The 19,242-nt window shown below is 30.6% G+C and overlaps 3 protein-coding genes across 3 annotated transcripts; 1 reads left to right on the top strand and 2 right to left on the bottom strand.

Moving 5' to 3' along the window:
• Window positions 1-1,165: 1,165 nt before the first annotated feature.
• On the bottom strand, window positions 1,166-3,824 carry LOC113870233 (cationic amino acid transporter 6, chloroplastic-like). The gene is made up of 5 exons (XM_027506826.1): window positions 3,428-3,824; window positions 3,081-3,303; window positions 2,475-2,805; window positions 2,022-2,250; window positions 1,166-1,719 (listed from the first exon to the last, which is right to left on the bottom strand). The coding sequence occupies exons 1-5, from the start codon at window positions 3,822-3,824 to the stop codon at window positions 1,166-1,168; spliced, it is 1,734 nt and encodes a 577-aa protein (XP_027362627.1).
• Window positions 3,825-9,457: 5,633 nt separating this feature from the next.
• LOC113868507 (glutamate dehydrogenase 2) lies at window positions 9,458-13,108 on the top strand. Its single transcript, XM_027504152.1, has 9 exons — window positions 9,458-9,565; window positions 9,662-9,775; window positions 11,412-11,633; window positions 11,749-11,823; window positions 11,931-12,047; window positions 12,162-12,412; window positions 12,589-12,664; window positions 12,753-12,839; window positions 12,923-13,108. The coding sequence occupies exons 1-9, from the start codon at window positions 9,458-9,460 to the stop codon at window positions 13,106-13,108; spliced, it is 1,236 nt and encodes a 411-aa protein (XP_027359953.1).
• A 339-nt stretch (window positions 13,109-13,447) lies between these two features.
• LOC113868509 (light-harvesting complex-like protein 3 isotype 1, chloroplastic) lies at window positions 13,448-14,551 on the bottom strand. The gene is made up of 3 exons (XM_027504154.1): window positions 14,231-14,551; window positions 13,856-13,985; window positions 13,448-13,765 (listed from the first exon to the last, which is right to left on the bottom strand). Exons 1-3 carry the CDS (start codon window positions 14,531-14,533, stop codon window positions 13,569-13,571), a joined length of 630 nt encoding a protein of 209 aa, XP_027359955.1. The 5' UTR covers window positions 14,534-14,551; the 3' UTR covers window positions 13,448-13,568.
• Window positions 14,552-19,242: the final 4,691 nt, after the last annotated feature.

Raw genomic sequence — 19,242 nt, 5'->3', positions numbered from 1 at the left:
GGCTTAACATCCTTATTTCTACGGGTGTCAACCAAATTGCCCAATATAAAACTGGTTTTAAAAATTATGGAAAAACTTTTAGGCCACGCCTATCTAAATTGAAGTTTAATTGGTTTAATACAAGTTAACTCGCAAAGAGTCCTCTAATCCACAAACTTAAAAGTTGTTTTACGATTTTATAAAAATTATTTGAGCTCAAAAAGTTAGATTTAAGGGCTAAATCCGTTAATCAGAGCGGACAGTGAGTTCAATCCACCATGGTCCATGTCCAATTCCATGACTTCTTGACACTGGTTTCTAGGCATCGGAACATTGGAGCAAAAGTGAGGATTATTTTTTATATATGATTTTTATAAATCATATATATAAAACTATGTTGTTTTTTAAAAAATTATAAAAATATGAAGTTTAAAAATAGTTAATGACAATTTTTTATGTAAATACAAAAATTTTAAAATAAAAAATTAAAAGTGATAAAATGTCAAAAATTGTCATACAATTTTTCTAAAAAAATATTAAAAAAAGTAAAAGTTGTCGATAGTAATTTTTAAAATAATAATTAAATATTTTTAAAAATATGATTTTTTATCAAAATTTGTCAACGGTGATTTTAAAAATAACTATATTTTCGTAATTTTATAAAAAAATCTTATAATTTTTTGAATTTAAAAAAAAAATCATACATAAAAAAAAGCCGCAAAAGTGATATTGATGTAAGCATTGCTACGTTGGCATGTCGAAATTGTTTTAACCCATAGCTAACTGGGCCGAATTGACTATACAGACCCATGTGTCATATGTACCGCCGAAAAGAAGAAAAGAAAAGAATGTTTCAGCACTATTCACAGTATTGCGCCATCGTTGCCACCCCTTTTAGAGAATTGATCTTAATCATCTTTCCCACTTCTAAAGAATGATATTGTTTCTTGAAGAGCATGCATTTAAATATCAGAAACATCAGTATCAAATGGGAAGGGCCTATGCAACATGTCCTTAGAAAATTGATTCCCTCTCTATATACCATGGTATTTACATATATACACTTTTTATGGTAAGTTGCATTAATAGTAGTGTCGTTTTGGGGAGACCGGCAAAGGGAGAAGAGTTAAAATTAAATCAGCACACAGCCCCACACAAATTGAGCTGCCTCACCTAATTAAAGCACTTAAACTTCTACCTTACTTTGTAAGTTGCATGTAGTTGAATTCACCTGATTAACAGTAACACCCATCTCAATTTCTTCAGCTTGATAAGTGGAGTGAACACCATAGAGGACATAGAAGATGGTAATGAAACATGCCCACATAGCAAACCTTTGGAAAGAGAGGAATTTCAGTGTGGCCATGAGGAAAACATTGAGAAAGATTGAAAGGGCAGCTGGCCAAGGCATGAATGGCACACACCAATCAGCATCTTGGGCATGGCTAAGAGGCACTTTGTGTTGGAAAAAAGCTGTGACGGTGATCATGAAACCACCAAACAATGGCAGACCCCACCATTGCTGATTGAATTTCCACGAAAGGGAGAAGCCTAGAGCACTAAGTGAAAAGAGTAATAGGAACAAGAGTGTGTGCAAAGGTGGGGTATGACTAGTGATTACATATCGACGGTATATTAGAGCATTGCCCACCAAGTAGAACACCAAGAGCGTGCCGATGTTGACCAACTCAATTATAATGTCAAGCTCAGTGAAAAGCGCGATACTTGCTGTGCAAACTCCTACATCAACAAAAAGAATAAACATTCATCGTTTCTTTCCCATTTTTCTTCTTCTATTTGTTTTTTTTCATTCATTAATTAGACTACATTTTCTCCTTTTGTTTTAGATTTTTCATTGGTTACTGAAATAAAATTAATTTTATTTTAAGTTAGTAAAACTCGATTAACTACTAGCTAGTAGCTACTGATTGTCAAGTGTACATTATCCACGAAAAGAAAGGATATAAAAGTGGAAAAAACAAATGGACATAATTAATGTTGTTGAAGTTTAATTAGGAGAAATATATTAAAAATATGCTTACCCAAAAAGATTGTGGCATTCAATGGGGTGGCTGTTGAAGGGTGCACTTTGGCTAACCAAGATGGCACTAAACGGGCCCTTCCTATAACACAAAGGTATCTAGCTTGGCCTAGCATGGCAACCAAGAGAGAAGCCACTACACCCAAACTTGCACCTGCCCCGACAACTTTGCTCTCCCACATCCATCCAATCTTAACAAAAGCGATTGAAAATGATGCTTTATCTGATATCTATTAAAATCACACGAATAATTGCTTCATCACTTATCACTACCCACTAAAAAACAAAAGTACATTTATATATGTGTATGTAGTAGTAAAATTTTATTAAACAAATAGTTATTACATAATATTTTTTTTTAATAAAATTTTATTATCTTTAATTGCTTAAAACTAAACTTGTGAAGTGATATAAACATTTGTTGAAAATTAATGTAGAATACTACACTACTGACCTTGTTGTAAGGAACCATCATACACAAAGATAGAGCCATTAGGCAATAAAGCAGAGTGGTTATAAGAACTGAACCCACAATTCCAATTGGCAGGCTCTTAGAAGGATCTTTGATCTCCTCTGCCATGGTTGAAGCTGAGTCATAGCCTATATAGCTAAAGTAGACTTTAGCTGCTCCATCTACAACACCCCTAACACCAAAAGGTGCTAGTCCTTTTGGACTGACTAAGTTTTTGGCACTTCCATTGCAAAAACCAGCCACAATGATAAATCCAAAGAAAATCACATGGAAGACTGTCATGATGAAGTTCAATATGGAGCTTTCCTTGGTACTGCAATCAACCAATAAATAATATATGAATAAAAATAACGGACTACTACCATTTCATAATCCACTAAATCTAGTCAATTATGTTAAAAACGGCTCAACTTTGCTTGATCAAGAAATATAAACCCTTAAGAAAACAAACCAAAAATAGATACAAAAGGAGTTTATTTGTTTCATAACAAGATAATATATTAAATTTTTCATCCAATGAATCACCAAGCTAATAAAAGTGATAAGTGACACATCTCACTGGAGTGAAAAGTGAGAAATAAATCTAACCTATGACACAAGCAGAGAGTGAGAAGAAAAATAAGAGCCACGGCTGGGAAATCCAACATGTTATAGTCTTTTGGCAAATGATGCATTTCCACTCTCCACACGTTTGGATCATTTTCTCCAAATGCAAAGCTCAAATACTCTGTGAAACTCCTTGATACAGCAGCATTTGAGAACACATACTCCATTAGTATATTTGCCCCAGCAAAGTATCCCACAAATTCTCCTACATCACCAATTCAAAAGTCTTAGATGATAAAGAAGTGAAATTAAATCAATGGGTTGAAAGAGAATCAAGTAATAAAAAAAATCCAAGAAAAATCCATAAACTAGAATAAAAGTTTTTATACCGAAGGTTAATCTTAAATAACTGAAAGCACCACCAGCTACTGGGACTTGAACAGCAAATTCAGTGTAACAAAAAGAGGATAGAAGAGCTGAAAGTCCAGCTATAATATAGGATATGAAAACTGATGGACCAGATTGATGATGGGCTACAGAGCCAGTTGTGACAAACACACCAACACCTAGCATTCCTCCAAGCCCAAGAGCTACAAGATCATACCATTTGAGATTCCTCTTCATGTCTGCCCCAGACCTTTGCCTCACTTGGTTGAGTTCTTGGTCTGGGGTCCAAGTGGCTAGCATTCTTTTTCTAAGCCTTTGAGGAGTTTGGCAAAGGGAATGGAAGTAACTTGACAAGTTTGTCAAGTTGTTTGTTGTAGTATGGATGTTATTGTTAGCCATTGTTGCTATAAACACTACTGAGTTATTGGCTTGGCTTCAGTAAGAAATGGATTGAAGGTTTTATATATGCATTTGGAAGAGGGAACAATGCATGATTTAATTTATTTCCTGAGTTGATGCTAGATAAGGGGCCTATTGCAATGTCCCACATGTCCCTAGCCTTTCTCAAAGGACACCCTTGTCCTGTGGGCTATTTTGGATATTTAATGATGATGAAATAGAATTATATATCATTATTTTGATGTTTTATGATGAAGTGGAGGAAATTTTTCATGTTTTTCTTTTTTGGATATAAGGGGAATGCATGATAAGGAGATTAGTAAATAATAAAGGGGTTTAAGTTATAATGTTACATTATTCATACAATATTTTTTTTTGTCTTTCTTTCCATCATACCAACCATCTTATCCCACATTTCTCTATTTCTTTTCTAATCTCACTCTTTGTTATAAAAACTGTACAAATATGTAATATATATACAATTGCTCTATTTATAGGTATTGAATAAAACCAGATGTAACAAATTTCATGTTTGATTCCATATCTTGTTACTTAAATAATTCAAACATTAACGCTAACTTTATTCCATTCAATCAATTAAATATAGCCTTATAGGATAAGTTTTGATATCCCCCTAAAACTGGAGTAAATTTTATTAAAAAATATATTAAAATTTGTAATTCGACTCTAGATTTATTACCTCCAATTTTAAGGGATACCAAACTGAATTTAGTATTTTGGATATTGAAGCAAGCCCTTTTCCTCTCTATCCCACATTCCCACTCTCAGTCATGACCGTAGTCGTTGAAGACCTGCATTGAATTTTTATTGATGAAAGTGAACATGGTAAATAACAGTATAACTAAACTGAGCAATGGTAGGGAACTGGCCCAAGTATTATTAAAAAAATTAACTTCCAAGAGGAATATCACTATGAGAGACTTTGATCCAATCTTTTGGAATTTTCTTTGGAGATGAAACTCTAAAAGATGTGACAATCATCCACCAAAAACACCAAAAGATTTCTTGACTAAAACTCAAGAATAATTGGACTTGGTTATTATGCACAGAACATCACATTGTGCAGTTGCCACTTACACAATTTTAAGTTGTTACATGTATAATATCTATTAGAAAAAACGGAACAAGGGTCAGTTCTCTAGTTAAAGGGAATCGTTCTGTTTAAATAATTTATCAGGGCTTACAATATTCAGTCCAAGAATGATACTCCAGGTTATAAAACATTATCTTTAAGGTTAATCTTCTATTGCCTTTTTCTTTGGATGTATAAAGGGAAAAGAACTAGACTGCAGTAATGATAATTAATTATGTTTCAGTTTAGATAAATTTATAGAGGAATTTTTACAATAAAAAAACTAACATAAAAATTAAATAAATTTTCTATCATAAGTTAAAAACAACTAATTTACTTAAATTTTAGAAAAGATAAATAAAAAAGTGCCAAAAAAATTAAAAAATAAGTTGTTTTTAATTTATGAAAAAATTTATAATTTGTTATATTGTCTATGAAGACTTCTCAAAAATTTATTTCTTGTTGCTCTTATTAACTCTTTTAACTTATTTTAATAATTTACTTTGTATTACTTATGGGAATAGCATTTTTACCTAACGGCATTGGAAACACATGTACACAAATATGCGGCTTTTTTTATTTAAAGAATATATTTTTAAAAACAAATTTTTAAAATAGTTTTTTTTTTAAACTAATGTCCTGTGTATTTGTTTTGCTATGTCAGTAGTAATATGTTCCTCCCTAGACGATAATAAATTATTATTATTATTATTTTAATAGTCTATGGTCTTACAGTAGTATATCTGATATGTATCGGAGAAGATGGAACGATAGTAACATGATATTTTATCTTGCCATGTACATACTTGTTCAGAGGGGCCAAGTAGAAATAGGTGATGCTGTTCTTATCGGATCTTGCGTTCAAGATGAGATTTTGCTTTTAATCCATCCATAGGCAGGTTGCAAGAAAACCCAAGCAATGAAATAAAAAATTTCAAGAAAGGGGATTTCATAATTTTGTGGATTCCCATTTTGGATGTTTAGAACATAGTTCAGAAGGAACGGTTCCAAGACTTTGAGGGAGGACATCAAATGGCATGTGTTGGAGCACTTCTTAGAGTTACCAGGAATTGGGATAACAAGGTAGAAGTTTAAATATTACAACAAGAAGCCTAGTTTAGAATGTCAATTTCTATTTCAGTGAAGCACCGAAGCATTTCCTTTTAGGAAAAGTGATAGCGATGATTTCAGTAAAATATGGACCTAGTTTTGGAATTTAATGAAGAGAGTAGATTTCAATATAGAAGTAAGTTAGATCTTCTTCTATGTAGGTAAAGAAAGTAAGTGGGCCCCTCCAAACGAGAAATATCACATTACTATCGCTCTATCTCATATCTTATGTTCAGAGTGTCAATTTCTGAGTAATATCAGTCATTATAAGAAGATACAGAGATGATATTACTGCTAACGTGATAAAAAAAAATACATCAAATAAGAAATTAGTTTAAAAAAATCTATTTTAAAAAATCTATTTTTAAAAAATATATTATTTAAATAAAAAGTCCAAATATGCACCAATCCCATTTGTATCGATGAACTTCCCTGATTATCTTCATTGGCAAGAATGATTTCTAGGTTGATCATTTTAGGACTTGAGAAGCGTTGTCAAGTATAAAGACATGCTTTTATCAAAAGACCATGCTCATGCAGCAACTAATAGAGCATCACAAATGTTTAGCATATATCCTCATAACACGGGACTAATATAGTGCAAATCGATTATTCATATTTAAAATTTTTCTCAATACATATTAAACTTTAGGATATAAAATCCTGACCTTGCAAATAAGATTTTCTTGAATCACTCACTGTGTGCTTCCGTTTCAATCAATCACTATTGGACGTCCAATTGCTAGTTTTGTTAAACGGAAATATTATTATTATTATTATTATTAGTCTTCTTCGCAATGTCTCTTCGTCATTATGTAGATTGGATGTGATTTGCATGAATTTAGGCTTTAACAGATTAATGTGCCACTATGCAACTACATTAGTTACCTAGCTCATACGGAATTCTTAGATAACACAAAAAAGATTGAAGTTGATTACATATGGAACTTCACCACAAATCTATGTCCCAATATGTGTACCTATATATGTTGGTTACCTGCCCCTTACGGAATTCTGAGATGCTACTGAAAAAGGCAAAAAAGTTGATGCTACTCCTGAATTTAAGCTTGTTCAGCCAACCAGTGCATATTATATCCAACAAGCTTACAACAATTTAGATTACTTCCTCAAAAAGAAATAAAATCAAGGGATACCCGTTATAGAAGTTGGGGGTAGAATTTGTTTTTATATTTAAATCAAGCAAGATTATGTAATGCTTTCTCTTTTTCAAAAAAGAAATAGGCATAATGAAGACTAGACCAAAACCCTACTTAATATAAAAGTTAAGGTCAATATTCATGTCCTCTGTGACCCTGAAAATTTAAGGGTATATATAGTTATTGAGAAATGTTTTTTGTACAGAAGTTTTCTATAATTTTTATTATAAGTTAGAGAAATATGAAGAGAAGAAAAAAAATGATAAGGTGAGTAATATGATAGAGTAAAATAGAAAGAAGTTTATTGTGAAAATATTATAAGGTTTTTTAATTTGAGATTAATTTAAAACCTAGAAAATTTTAGAAGCTTCCGGTCCATATAGTTGTCCTTCATTTAATTTGAGAAGGAATTCCATGCCACGCTTGTGATGTCATGATTACGTGCAGCAAAACAAACAAAAATTTATCTTGCTAGCATTTTTATGTATCCTTATCAATCAAACTTTGTTTTCAATACAAATTTATACATAAGAGTTCTCAAATTTATAGATTATATAATTATATAATTAAATTTAAAACAACACAATTATCCATTGAACTATTTTATAAAGTTAAACTCAAATCCAAAAAATTTCTAACATTCCATGCATGTAAACGTGGACAATAATGATAAATGAACACAGGCTTACCTCATTCTGTAATATATGATAATAATCTAAATCTCTTGGACACAATTGCTCTCTTTTCCCACATAATAATTACACAATTAGCTTTGAACCGAAGCATTAATTAGATCCATGCATTATTGGAACAAATTTGTATGATGCTAATTGTGTGTGTTTTACATTAGGGACCAAGGGATTGTTGACATATAAGAAAGTGGCAAGCATATTCACAACATTGTATATGTTTTTTTTCAAGAAAAGCACTAAGGGAGTGGAATTTAATTTGTTAATACATCTCAATCCAATTGGTAGTTAAATGGCACTGAGACCCTTTTTTCTTTGTCAATTAATTCCTCAAGTGGGTCATCCAAATTTGCATTGACCTCATCCTCACCTCTCTTTCCACTGGATGTGCTGGCCACACTTTCACATAATCATTTTTCTTATAAAACTTTTCTAAGCACGAAGCTAAAGCCAACAAAATTAGTAGGTTTAATTGGTGCAGCCTGAATATATCTATGAAAAAAATAATAATTAAACTTTAAATTTAAAAGTTTGAATAAATTCAACTTTTTTAATCTAGCTCAAACCCATCTACTATTCATGACGTGTGTGTAAATTTGATATGGGTCGGCCCGCAGCTCCCACGTTACTATTTTTTTGTTTAAATAAAAACCATTTAAAGAATTTATTGATTAAATTAATGATGTTTATTTATTTTTTTATTCTGTTAAATAATGCATTAATGATATTGAATTATAATGTATTCAGATTTATTAAATTGAACATATTATTTTTTAAAATATTTTATGTCGAAAATACGGGCATAACTACGTTAAATATACCTTTCGAACCAGAAAAAGTAACGATGAGCGCTTCTATGCGCGCACGCATTGGTTGGTCGTAAAAATTACCGTATAGTTTACGACCTTCACATATTTAGGATCTAGCTAATAAAAAATATAATTGTTCATGATTTTAAATTTTAAAAAAATGATACTTATAGCTAACTCATTTTTAAAATTCAATGTGTTTATCTTGTTTCACTTAAATAATTAGTGAAATAGAGGTATGTGAATTTTAAACTTTTCCTTTAAAAATAAAAATAAAACTCGCTCAACCCGATAGTTTAGCATGGTACGCGGTGTTGGTTTGGTCAAAGAGAACTATCTCCGTACCAAGTGTAGCTTTGTTGGCAGCTTATCATATATACTTTTCTATATATTTTTATCCTTTCAAAATATGAAAAAAGGGGATTTTGGTATGCAATTTAAATAATTTTTATAAAATTTAGGGGAACAAAGTACGTAATTTTGCACATAATTTTTACAGTAAAAAAATGCCATCCATACATTGACGCGTATATTTTTGTGTAAATGTGGATTGCATTGAAACCCTGTTCGCATTGAATGCTGTCACATATGCATGGCATAGATTAATTAGTTACTTACGCTTTTACCCTTTCTCCAACGTAATTAATAGTCGATTTGTGTAGAGTTTTTCATTCGCACGCACAACTCCATTCACTTCACTTTCACTATTGTAGTGAATAGAATCAGAATCAGAATCAGAATCAGAATCATCTTAATTCACTGTCACTATTTAGATATGAATGCTCTTGCAGCCACAAACCGTAACTTTCGACGTGCAGCACGCATTCTTGGCTTGGACACTAAGCTTGAGAATAGCCTTCTAATTCCCTTCAGGGAAATCAAGGTTTTTTTTCTTCTCTGTTTTTTTGTGTGTATAAGTTTATTAATTGTTCCCACTTTTTGGATTTACTTAAAACGAGTTTGTGTATTGGATTCGCAGGTTGAATGTACGATCCCAAAAGATGATGGAACGTTGGCTTCCTATATTGGTTTTAGGATCCAACATGACAATGCGCGTGGACCTATGAAAGGAGGAATTCGTTACCACCCAGAGGTTCTTATTTTTCTCTCCATGTTTTTTCTACCTATGTTGTTGGTTGTGCATGAACCCAGATTCAGATTTTGGGACGATGATATATATATATATATATATATATATATATGTATATATATATGATAGTGTTTTTAAAAAAATTATAGAAATATAGAGTTTAAAGATTGTGACTAACGATGGTCGGAGAGTTATAAAGTTTTAAAAATCGTGGTTGACAATTTTTCAAAAAAATTATTAAAAAATTATCACTCACAATTTTTTAAAAAATAATAAAACTTTTAAAAATAAAAAATTGTGATTAGAGTTTTTTAAAAAGATAATACAAAATTTAGGAATTGTTTGATTTAGTTTTGATTTTTAATTTTTAAAAATTATTTTATAAAACTGTTTTTAGGAAAAAAAATAAATTTAATTTGTTTGATAATTTAATTTTTAAAATTGTTTTTAGTTAAACTTTTGTTAGTTTTAAAAAGAAAAACAGAAAAATAGAAACAAAAACACTTAAATAGTAATTCTGTTTTTCAGTTTTAAAAACTGAAAATAAAAAATTTTTAAAAATAGTTTTTAAAACTTACATTAATAAGTAAGTTTTTTTATTTTTTAATTTCAAAAATAAAAAACTCTATTTAAAAAAGAAAACAAACAAACTCTCAGCCTTTTTTCAAATTTTTTGTTTTTTTTTTCAAAATACTGTATTTTGGTATTTTTTATTTTTTTCTCATATAAAAAAAGACCCTTCTTCAATTGCTTGTTTTCATTTTTAGATTCATTGCTTCAACTTATTATTGTAAATGACTTAATCTTAAATACAGGTAGGATAGTATTTTAAAAATTATAAGCTTATTTTTATTTTAAAAAATTCCTTTATTTCAAAATTATTGCTTTTAAAGATTGATATAATATACTTATACATGCTAAATTATTAATTAATGTAAAATTTTATTATACCTTTAACTATACTTCTAGTTAATCTTTTCTTCTTTCATTCAGTTAATTGGAATATTTTTGAATTAATTATTTACACAATTATTCAACGATGATATGACAAAAAAATTGACCAAGCTTTAAATTGTTTTAAATGACATCAGCTTTGAAATGAAGAATAAAGTCTGTGAAGTGTATAGTTTTTAAATGAAAGAAACGTTGTTAATACACTTTCACTGTAATTTTTATTGTATTATAACCTCTTTTTTTTTTTATCAATGCCGTCAAAATACTTATAATTGAAGCTAATATTAATATGCTAAATTTTGTGAAGGTTGCATCGATTGAATATTCTAAATTTTCTTATAGCATTTTTTGTTATTATTTCACTTATTACATAAAGAATATTTTAAATATTTTAAAAAAAATTTAAGCCAGTAAATATTAAAATTTTCAATTAATACTTTTTATAAAATTATTAAAAAAATTGTAGGGGAAGGGAAGGAGGGGAAAACACTTATATCAGTTTTTTTTAGGGTTATGCTGCTTCCTCATGTGTATATTGTTTGTTACTTACAGAGAAGAGAATAAAAACGCCAGTTATGGTTTTTTAAAATTTGATTTTGTTCTTTTAATGTACTTCTAAAATGTATTATTTTTAATATTATGTCATAATATAAAAAACATATTCGTATGTATTTTGTGATGGCAGGTTGACCCTGATGAAGTGAATGCTCTAGCTCAGCTAATGACATGGAAGACAGCAGTAGCAGACATTCCTTATGGAGGGGCAAAGGGTGGCATTGGGTGCAATCCAAGGGACCTTAGCATAAGCGAGTTAGAACGTCTCACTCGTGTCTTCACCCAAAAGATCCATGATCTCATTGGCATTCAGAGGGATGTTCCTGCTCCTGATATGGGAACTAATGCACAAGTACTCACTCAATGTCCTTATATATATACTTTAATTATGCACATTTCTTATGTCAAGCAACAGCAGCTAGTAGTTTCATATATCACAGTATCTTCATTTGTCCAATATTTCACAGACAATGGCTTGGATTCTTGATGAGTATTCAAAGTTTCATGGGCATTCACCAGCTGTTGTGACTGGGAAGCCTATTGTAAGTATGATAAGCATAATATACAATTTTTCTTGTCTACCCAATGATAATTTTGTATACTTAATATTCAGATATTGGTTTTCATTCTCAAATGTTTTGTCCTTCAGGATCTTGGAGGTTCATTGGGAAGAGAGGCTGCCACAGGACTTGGAGTGATTTTTGCCACAGAGGCTTTGTTTGCTGAATACGGGAAGTCAATTTCTGATATGACATTTGTTATCCAGGTAAATATTACTTCACCACCAATGCCATCATCACGGTTCATTGACATTGATTATAGATATTAGTCCCACTTTGATGTATATGATTATAATTATTTGTCTCTCTTATCCGTCTAGGGGTTTGGAAACGTGGGTTCATGGGCTGCAAAGTCAATTCATGAGAGAGGGGGTAAGGTGGTTGCTGTGAGTGACATCAGTGGTGCCATTAGAAACCCAAATGGAATTGATATCACCGCTCTTCTGAAACACAAGGAAGGCAATGCAAGTTTGATGGACTTTGCAGGAGCAGATTCAATGGATCCACATGAATTGCTTGTGCATGAATGTGATGTGCTCATCCCATGTGCCTTGGGAGGAGTTCTCAACAAGTATGTTTATCTAAGTCACCCAAGTTCAGAAATCATCAACAATAATCTCATTTTGGATTCTCTTTTCAACTAATCTTTTACCTTAATTCCAAGGATCAACATTATTTATCTATAAGAAAATCAATTTTACTTTTTTTATATTTTGTGAAACTTGTATGTTGTTCTTGGTGTTGAAGGGAAAATGCTGGTGATGTGAAAGCGAAATTTATAATAGAAGCTGCAAATCATCCAACTGACCCAGATGCTGATGAGGTAAGGTTATTGTTCTGTTGTTTAGAATGAGATGAGATGTGCGGAATTGATATAAGACAATGGAAGTGAGTGATTTCTTTTGTTGCAGATATTGACTAAGAAAGGAGTCATTATATTACCTGATATATATGCTAATGCCGGTGGAGTGACTGTAAGCTACTTTGAGTGGGTTCAGGTAATGTGATCAATCAACAAAACCCTCAGGCTAACTTGAAAGCAAAATTTTTATTTAAAAATTTCTATGTTTGGGTCCTGCAGAATATTCAGGGATTTATGTGGGACGAAGAGAAAGTGAACTATGAGCTTAAAAAGTATATGACTAAAGCTTTCCTGAACATAAAGGCAATGTGTCAAATTCATAACTGTGACTTGAGAATGGGAGCCTTCACTCTAGGAGTCAACCGCGTTGCTCGTGCTACTCTTTTGAGGGGTTGGGAAGCTTAAGGAAAGACTTGCAATTGTATCAATGTTTGAGAAACTTTGTTTCTCTTTACCTATCCATTCTCCAATAGGCTCATTTTTTACCTTTGTTGTTTGAGTTTAGTTTAGTTAGTACAGTTTAGTAATTGAGCATCACTTTTGCCTGAGAACTACACGTGAAGTTAATGCTAGATGTGTTTCTTTATCTTGCTCTCAGATTGGCGCTTTGAATCATTGTTTTTTTATTATTACTTGGCTTGTATGTTAAATGTCGTGTTAACAAGAACCGAAATCTGGATGCTGAAGAAAGTTCCTTCATTGCAAAAATACAAAAACAATCGGATCATTCTTTCTGTACTAGGATGAAAGACATAATCTATATAAGGGAGACAAAGGAGAAGAGAAACTCCAAACAAAGAAAATCCTCTAATCTGTTATGGAAGTGCTTGAATTCTCATTCTTCCAGGTTGCTTGTCATTGCTTGTCACAAAATGTAGTCTCTTCCCATATATAGCTTCTTAAGAGTTTCAATGTCCTCATTCTTTCTAACCAGAACTACTCCAGCCACTGCTATGAACAAAAGAATTTTGCAAAAGAAGTTGCTCATTTGGTCAACTCCACCTCCCCCTGTCAAGCTATCAACCAGATAAGCCATGAAGAATCCTATCATTGCAGCACGACCTGCATGAGCAGAAATGAATTCTTTTTATTAAAACAATTTAATTAGTCTCTAATTTCAAGAATATTAATCAGAACTAAGCAAGTACTAACCATTAAGTAGTTCAGCTTCAGGAAGATGTAACCTTCTCATCCATGCCCACCAAGGTATAATGGTGGTGTCAAAAACTATGGGCTTATCATTACTTGATGACTCCGGATTGTCCTCAAGCCATTTTCTCCTCTTACACACACACACGCTTAGATGAGGAAGTGTGTATTAAAAATAATAATGATGATGGAAAATAAGCATCATGACAACAAATCCTTAAATTAACTGTTCATGTGTTTAGAATTTGAGTTCAAAATGCGCGAGAAATCGAACATAGTTTCAAATTTCAATCTAGTCAAATTAAAATATCTAGCAATTAGCAAGGAATCCTTAACTACAAAGAACACATTACACAAATCTACAGTAAAACTCATAACCTGACCCGCATCAATAACAGCATCCCAATCAGGGTTGCCATTTTTCTGAAACTGTGTCAAGTCCCACGTTCCTCCAAGCCATCTTGGGTCCTCAAAAGCAGCGACCACTGCAGCAACAGACCCATTGTTGTGCACTGAAGATATGGGTCCAACCTCATTGAGAGCTGAAACCTTAAAGGGTGAGAGTAGAAACAAAGGGCTGTTGGGTCTGAGAATGATGAAGGGACTGTAAATAAAATGGGTTTTGGAAGGTGCGGTTGAGAAATGAGTCGGAGGAGAAAACAAGGCCATTGCAGTTACCATTGCTAGCTTGATTAATTTCTCAATTGTGGGTTTTAAACTACATGTATCTATCAACGACAACGAGAACATAGTTAGTAGTGGCACATGTGAATGTGATGTGAGTCAATTTGATTACAAGGAAGATCTAATTTCGTTTCTATTTAAACAAATAAATAAAAACAAAAGTAATATGATCACCTTCACTTTTGCTTGAAATAACTTTATAATAGTTATTTTTATTTAAATAATAACGATATTCATGTATCTCCATTATATTTTGACTTTTCTTATTTTTTATCTCTTTCTCTGTATCAACCCACCTTTTCGTTTATTTCGCTTTTTTTTTCTTTCATTTTAATTACTTCCTATTTATAGGATAAATGGGTATCATCATTATTTTTGAAATGCACTTCACCCACACAGAAAATGAAAAAGTATTAATTGATTTTCAGTTGTATTTTATTTTTGCCAAATTTGTCAAACTAAACGTAGATGGTAGCTCTGTGAGTTCGCCCTCAAGGATGGGGTCATGCTCTCATGGAATCCACCTTTGGGATTTCGAGAGTATCCATACTAGTAGTCGTAACTGAGTAAGCAGTTTAATTATTTTTTTATTTAATAAAATTTAGTGTGTAGAAGTAAACACAAATTTAGTCATAAATTTTAGTAAGTTATATTAAAAATTTTATAAAAATAAACTATAAATTATATTTATAAAATCTTTCAAATATTTTAATTTAAAAAATCGACCATGAAACAAGTTTACCGAATAGGTTTTTTAAAAGAGATATTGAATATTCTTATCTTTTACAAAACAATTTATATACGGATTAAACGATTTGTTTATTTTAGTAATGTTCTATGTCATTTAACTTATAAATAAACATTAATATACGATAAAGATGATTTTAAAGAATGACAAATAAAATTTTTAAATAGAGAAATATTTAGTTTAAACAGAGAATGAAAGAAAGAGTTTGCAGAATTAAAAAGACTGAAGAAAATTAATAAATATTCTATGCTGAGAGAACTTAAAAATTTAAAATTACAAAAATTTTAAAATGTTTATAAAGTTTTTTCTTCTCATCTGAAAATTTTTAAATAAGAATGATTTTCTTGTTTTCTTTTTTCTAAAACTAACTCTCAAATAAAATTTTTAAAAAATAATAATTAGCTCACGTGAAAGTTTTTTGTTCCTTTGTTTTTGGTCAAGATTGGTTAATTGCCTGATATAGTACTGTAACAGCGTTTCTACCAAAAAAGGAAGCCCAAAAGCCCCAAGTTATTTAACTTTTTGAACACGTGTTGTGGGCTAAGCTTGCTGGGTCACTTATAATAGTGATCTTAATAGTAAGGTTCTATTGACAGAGACATCCACAATCTCTCAAGTTTCAATTATTTTCAACTCATTCCACTAAGAAGTGCAATATAAGTAGCCTCTTCAATTGCTTGTTCTTTTCAAGCAATTATTCCTCTTCCCACCCTCTATAAAGGAATTATGAGAAGCCACACGTAGAACACCCTCTTTAAATTATACAATCATAAAATAACGTATAAAATTAATTTTAAATTAACATCAAATAAAAAAATTACATTTAAAATTAAGTATAAATCATTCTTGACATAAAAAAAATATTAAAATTCTTTCAATTATTTGGAGCTTCATTAAATTATTAATGTAAAATTAAAATATTTATAACGTTTTAGCTTGATATGTTGCTGCTTGGTTGTTTGTTTCCGAACACGTGGTGGACACCAGTGCGAGGAAAGGAGACATTGGAATTATGAAGCTTCCACAAAGGGATGGCCTTTTAGAGAGCAATAATTATGTATGGAAAAATGTTGAACCTCAAGATAAATAATTAATAATCAATAATAATAATATTTTATTAAAATTTATTATATTTTATAATTTTAAATAATAAATATATAATGTTTTACAAAATTATTTATAGATGGTTAACTTAGCTCAACTTAACAAAACTTGGTGGAGTCTGATGCTCGTATCTGTTTTGCACTAAAATTGGGGTTTCTTTTGGGGGAATGGAAAGTGAAAGACTCAACTTCTCAACCATACTGAAAGAGAATTTTAAGAAGAGAAAATAATATAATTAAAAGAGTGGTATAATTTTGTTATTGTCAAATTACATATATATATATATATATAATTTCATTTATTTAAAAAGATATATAAAAGATACATGCATTTATTTTAAAAGCTTGGTACAATTAATGCATGTAAAAAAGCAGAGAAGCTCCAAGCATGACAACGTCCGTACGTGCTGAAGAAACGTCATTGGCTTGTTTGTTTCTACGCAATTCACTAAAACTTGGTTTAATATTATTTTATCAAGTTTTTAAACATCCACTATATTAACAATAATTTATGCATCCCATATTTGAATACTGTTAAAATTATCTAATAAATCGTTCTTAGAGGCCAAGTGCGAACCACCTTGGTAGAGGCTATATAAGCACTCAGTAGTATAAATAATATTATATGATCAGATGATTTGATATTGAATCAAACTTTAATTTACAATAATAAAAGTTAATTAGCTCTTACAAAATGCATGCAAAAACTAAAAAGGGAGGATATATATTAAATTTGTCCATTGTCCAAAGGAAAAAAGCTTGAAAGCTGAAACGAGAACTCCTGTTCAGGGTTGAGCTCTCTCTTTGGGAAGCTTCGTGGACAAAGAGAGGAGTAACCAAATGGACGGGTTGGATTAAGAAGCACCTACTCCAATTCATATTAGTTTTTTGATGCCTCCTTTTCTACGGGTGACTAACACTTGCTCTACAATTGATGCAACAATTCCCACAACAGAACCATCTAGCTCTTACCTGTCATAATAAGGATCATGATGCACAGTGATTTTACGTCAAAAATACTGATGTGACACCCCTTACCACCTTTTTAATACATATTTTTCAGACATAAAACATGAATCTCACTTATGTAATAAAGAAAAGTGATATGTTAATTTATTTTAAGTTTAACTTAATCCAAATTAAAGTCTGTTGAATTAATGATCTTGGGAAACCTAATGATGATGGTGAGAGTAGAAGAATTATGTAAGAAAACTTGTGATTTGCTCTTAACGCGTCCAAAGTTGAATATAGTTTGCAACTTGTGCTGATACTAAATAACGAATCACTACTGAGAGTGAGTGGTCTGCTGCACTGGGTGCGTTACAACCCAACGTGGCTGCTAGATATTTAAGCGATTTCACGTGAAATCATAATCTAATCCACTTGTTTCTGACTTTCCTTTCTTCATCAATTTATGTATTCTATCATGTTACATTTTATTTTTTTTTCCCTCTCATATTTATCAGGATAATTAATAAAATTTAGTTTTTGTGTGAAATAAAATAAATAGTTATATAATTAGAGGGAAATTTATGGAAATTATGTTTCAAAGTTTTACAGTTATGCTATTTAAATTTTTTTATAAAATATAAAATTAATTAATTCAATTGTTAATTTGAATGTTCTTAAAATGTATATCAATTATAAAAAAAATTATTAAATATTTTATTACATTATTTTATTTTAACAAGTGATATATTTTTAAAATATAAATAAATATTAAATTTTAAATAATGTATTTATAAAATTATATATATATATATATATAACTAAAAAAATAATTTAAAATGATTCGATCATTAGATTAATAAACTTTATATTTTATAAAAAATATTAAATTATATAAGTATTTAAATTTAACACTTGATATGACTATAATTACTTAAAGACTGAGAATGAATCTTACTAATGAACATGATGTTGGGTTGAGTAATTTTTGTTAACAAGCTTATTTTTTACAATTAATTTGCATTAATTTTGTTTTGTCGGGATAGGGAGATAAGGAATTATCAAGCAACGAAGGATTCTGAAAGGAAATCAATTTGTTTCCTGATTCATTTTTTTAGTACGAACATTGACACGTTAACAAAATAATTTCTTTTTGTTATATCAATTTTTTTTCTTAATTATCTGTTTTTTTTATTGAAGTATTATTTGTTTTGATTGAAGGGAAAAAGATACAAAAGATATATGTAATTTGAATAATATCCAAGGAGGAATTGCAATCGTCCCTATTCTTAGGCAATGGAGTGTGTCATTGAGATCATAATCTTTTCACACTTAATAGTATTTGAATTGAACCACATACTCTACATGATAACTTCAAAACCCAGGTTAATATCAATGAATAAAATTGTTCAAATCTTTTGTCTGTTTTGGTTTAAGGGGAACATAAAACTCTTATCGTTTGAGCCTACACTAGGCACATGATAGTATGTCAATATAGCTTAAAGATCTTTATGTACTTTTCACATCCCTCTTCCTCTATCAGCAATACCAATAAGGAATTTCAAGAAAATCATGGGGATAAGGTAGATAAATATGCAAGAGTATCTACCAATATCTTAGAATTCCCATTGTTTTCTTTGGTTAAAATTTCTATCAGGATTAGAAACCTTGATTTGAGCTGCAAGTGTATGGATCTTCCAATCTAAGAGAACAGTTACAATAGAACAAAGTTAGGCACCTTGGCATTATAATAATAAATTGGTTCTAACATATGATGACCCTGGCCCTTGAATAGGGTCTATATGTACACATCATTATTCCAATCCTCTTGCATTCCATAGTTTCAACTTTCAAGTGAAAGGGAAAAAAAAAAAGTGGAAATAAAATTGCCTACCACCTAGACCGTA

The sequence above is a fragment of the Abrus precatorius genome, unplaced genomic scaffold (genome assembly GCF_003935025.1).
Source record: "Abrus precatorius isolate BTA unplaced genomic scaffold, Abrus_2018 Scaffold6, whole genome shotgun sequence".
Classification (NCBI taxonomy): Eukaryota; Viridiplantae; Streptophyta; class Magnoliopsida; order Fabales; family Fabaceae; genus Abrus; species Abrus precatorius.
This window is presented reverse-complemented; position numbering and strand designations above follow the sequence as displayed.

Bases quoted from the DNA above. Each gene is read 5' to 3' on its own strand.
- LOC113870233 (XM_027506826.1), bottom strand. From the start codon at position 3,824: ATGGCTAACAATAACATCCATACTACAACAAACAACTTGACAAACTTG. The intron at 2,806-3,080 runs GTTAGATTTATT...GGTTGATTGCAG, and splicing joins ACTCTCTGCTTGTGTCATAG to TACCAAGGAAAGCTCCATAT. The intron at 1,720-2,021 runs GTAAGCATATTT...TTGTTGATGTAG, and splicing joins GAATGCCACAATCTTTTTGG to GAGTTTGCACAGCAAGTATC.
- LOC113868507 (XM_027504152.1), top strand. From the start codon at position 9,458: ATGAATGCTCTTGCAGCCACAAACCGTAACTTTCGACGTGCAGCACGC. The intron at 9,566-9,661 runs GTTTTTTTTCTT...TTGGATTCGCAG, and splicing joins TTCCCTTCAGGGAAATCAAG to GTTGAATGTACGATCCCAAA. The intron at 11,824-11,930 runs GTAAGTATGATA...TTTGTCCTTCAG, and splicing joins TTGTGACTGGGAAGCCTATT to GATCTTGGAGGTTCATTGGG.
- LOC113868509 (XM_027504154.1), bottom strand. From the start codon at position 14,533: ATGGTAACTGCAATGGCCTTGTTTTCTCCTCCGACTCATTTCTCAACC. The intron at 13,986-14,230 runs GTTATGAGTTTT...TGTGTGTGTAAG, and splicing joins CTGTTATTGATGCGGGTCAG to AGGAGAAAATGGCTTGAGGA. The intron at 13,766-13,855 runs GTTAGTACTTGC...CTGCTCATGCAG, and splicing joins TGAAGCTGAACTACTTAATG to GTCGTGCTGCAATGATAGGA.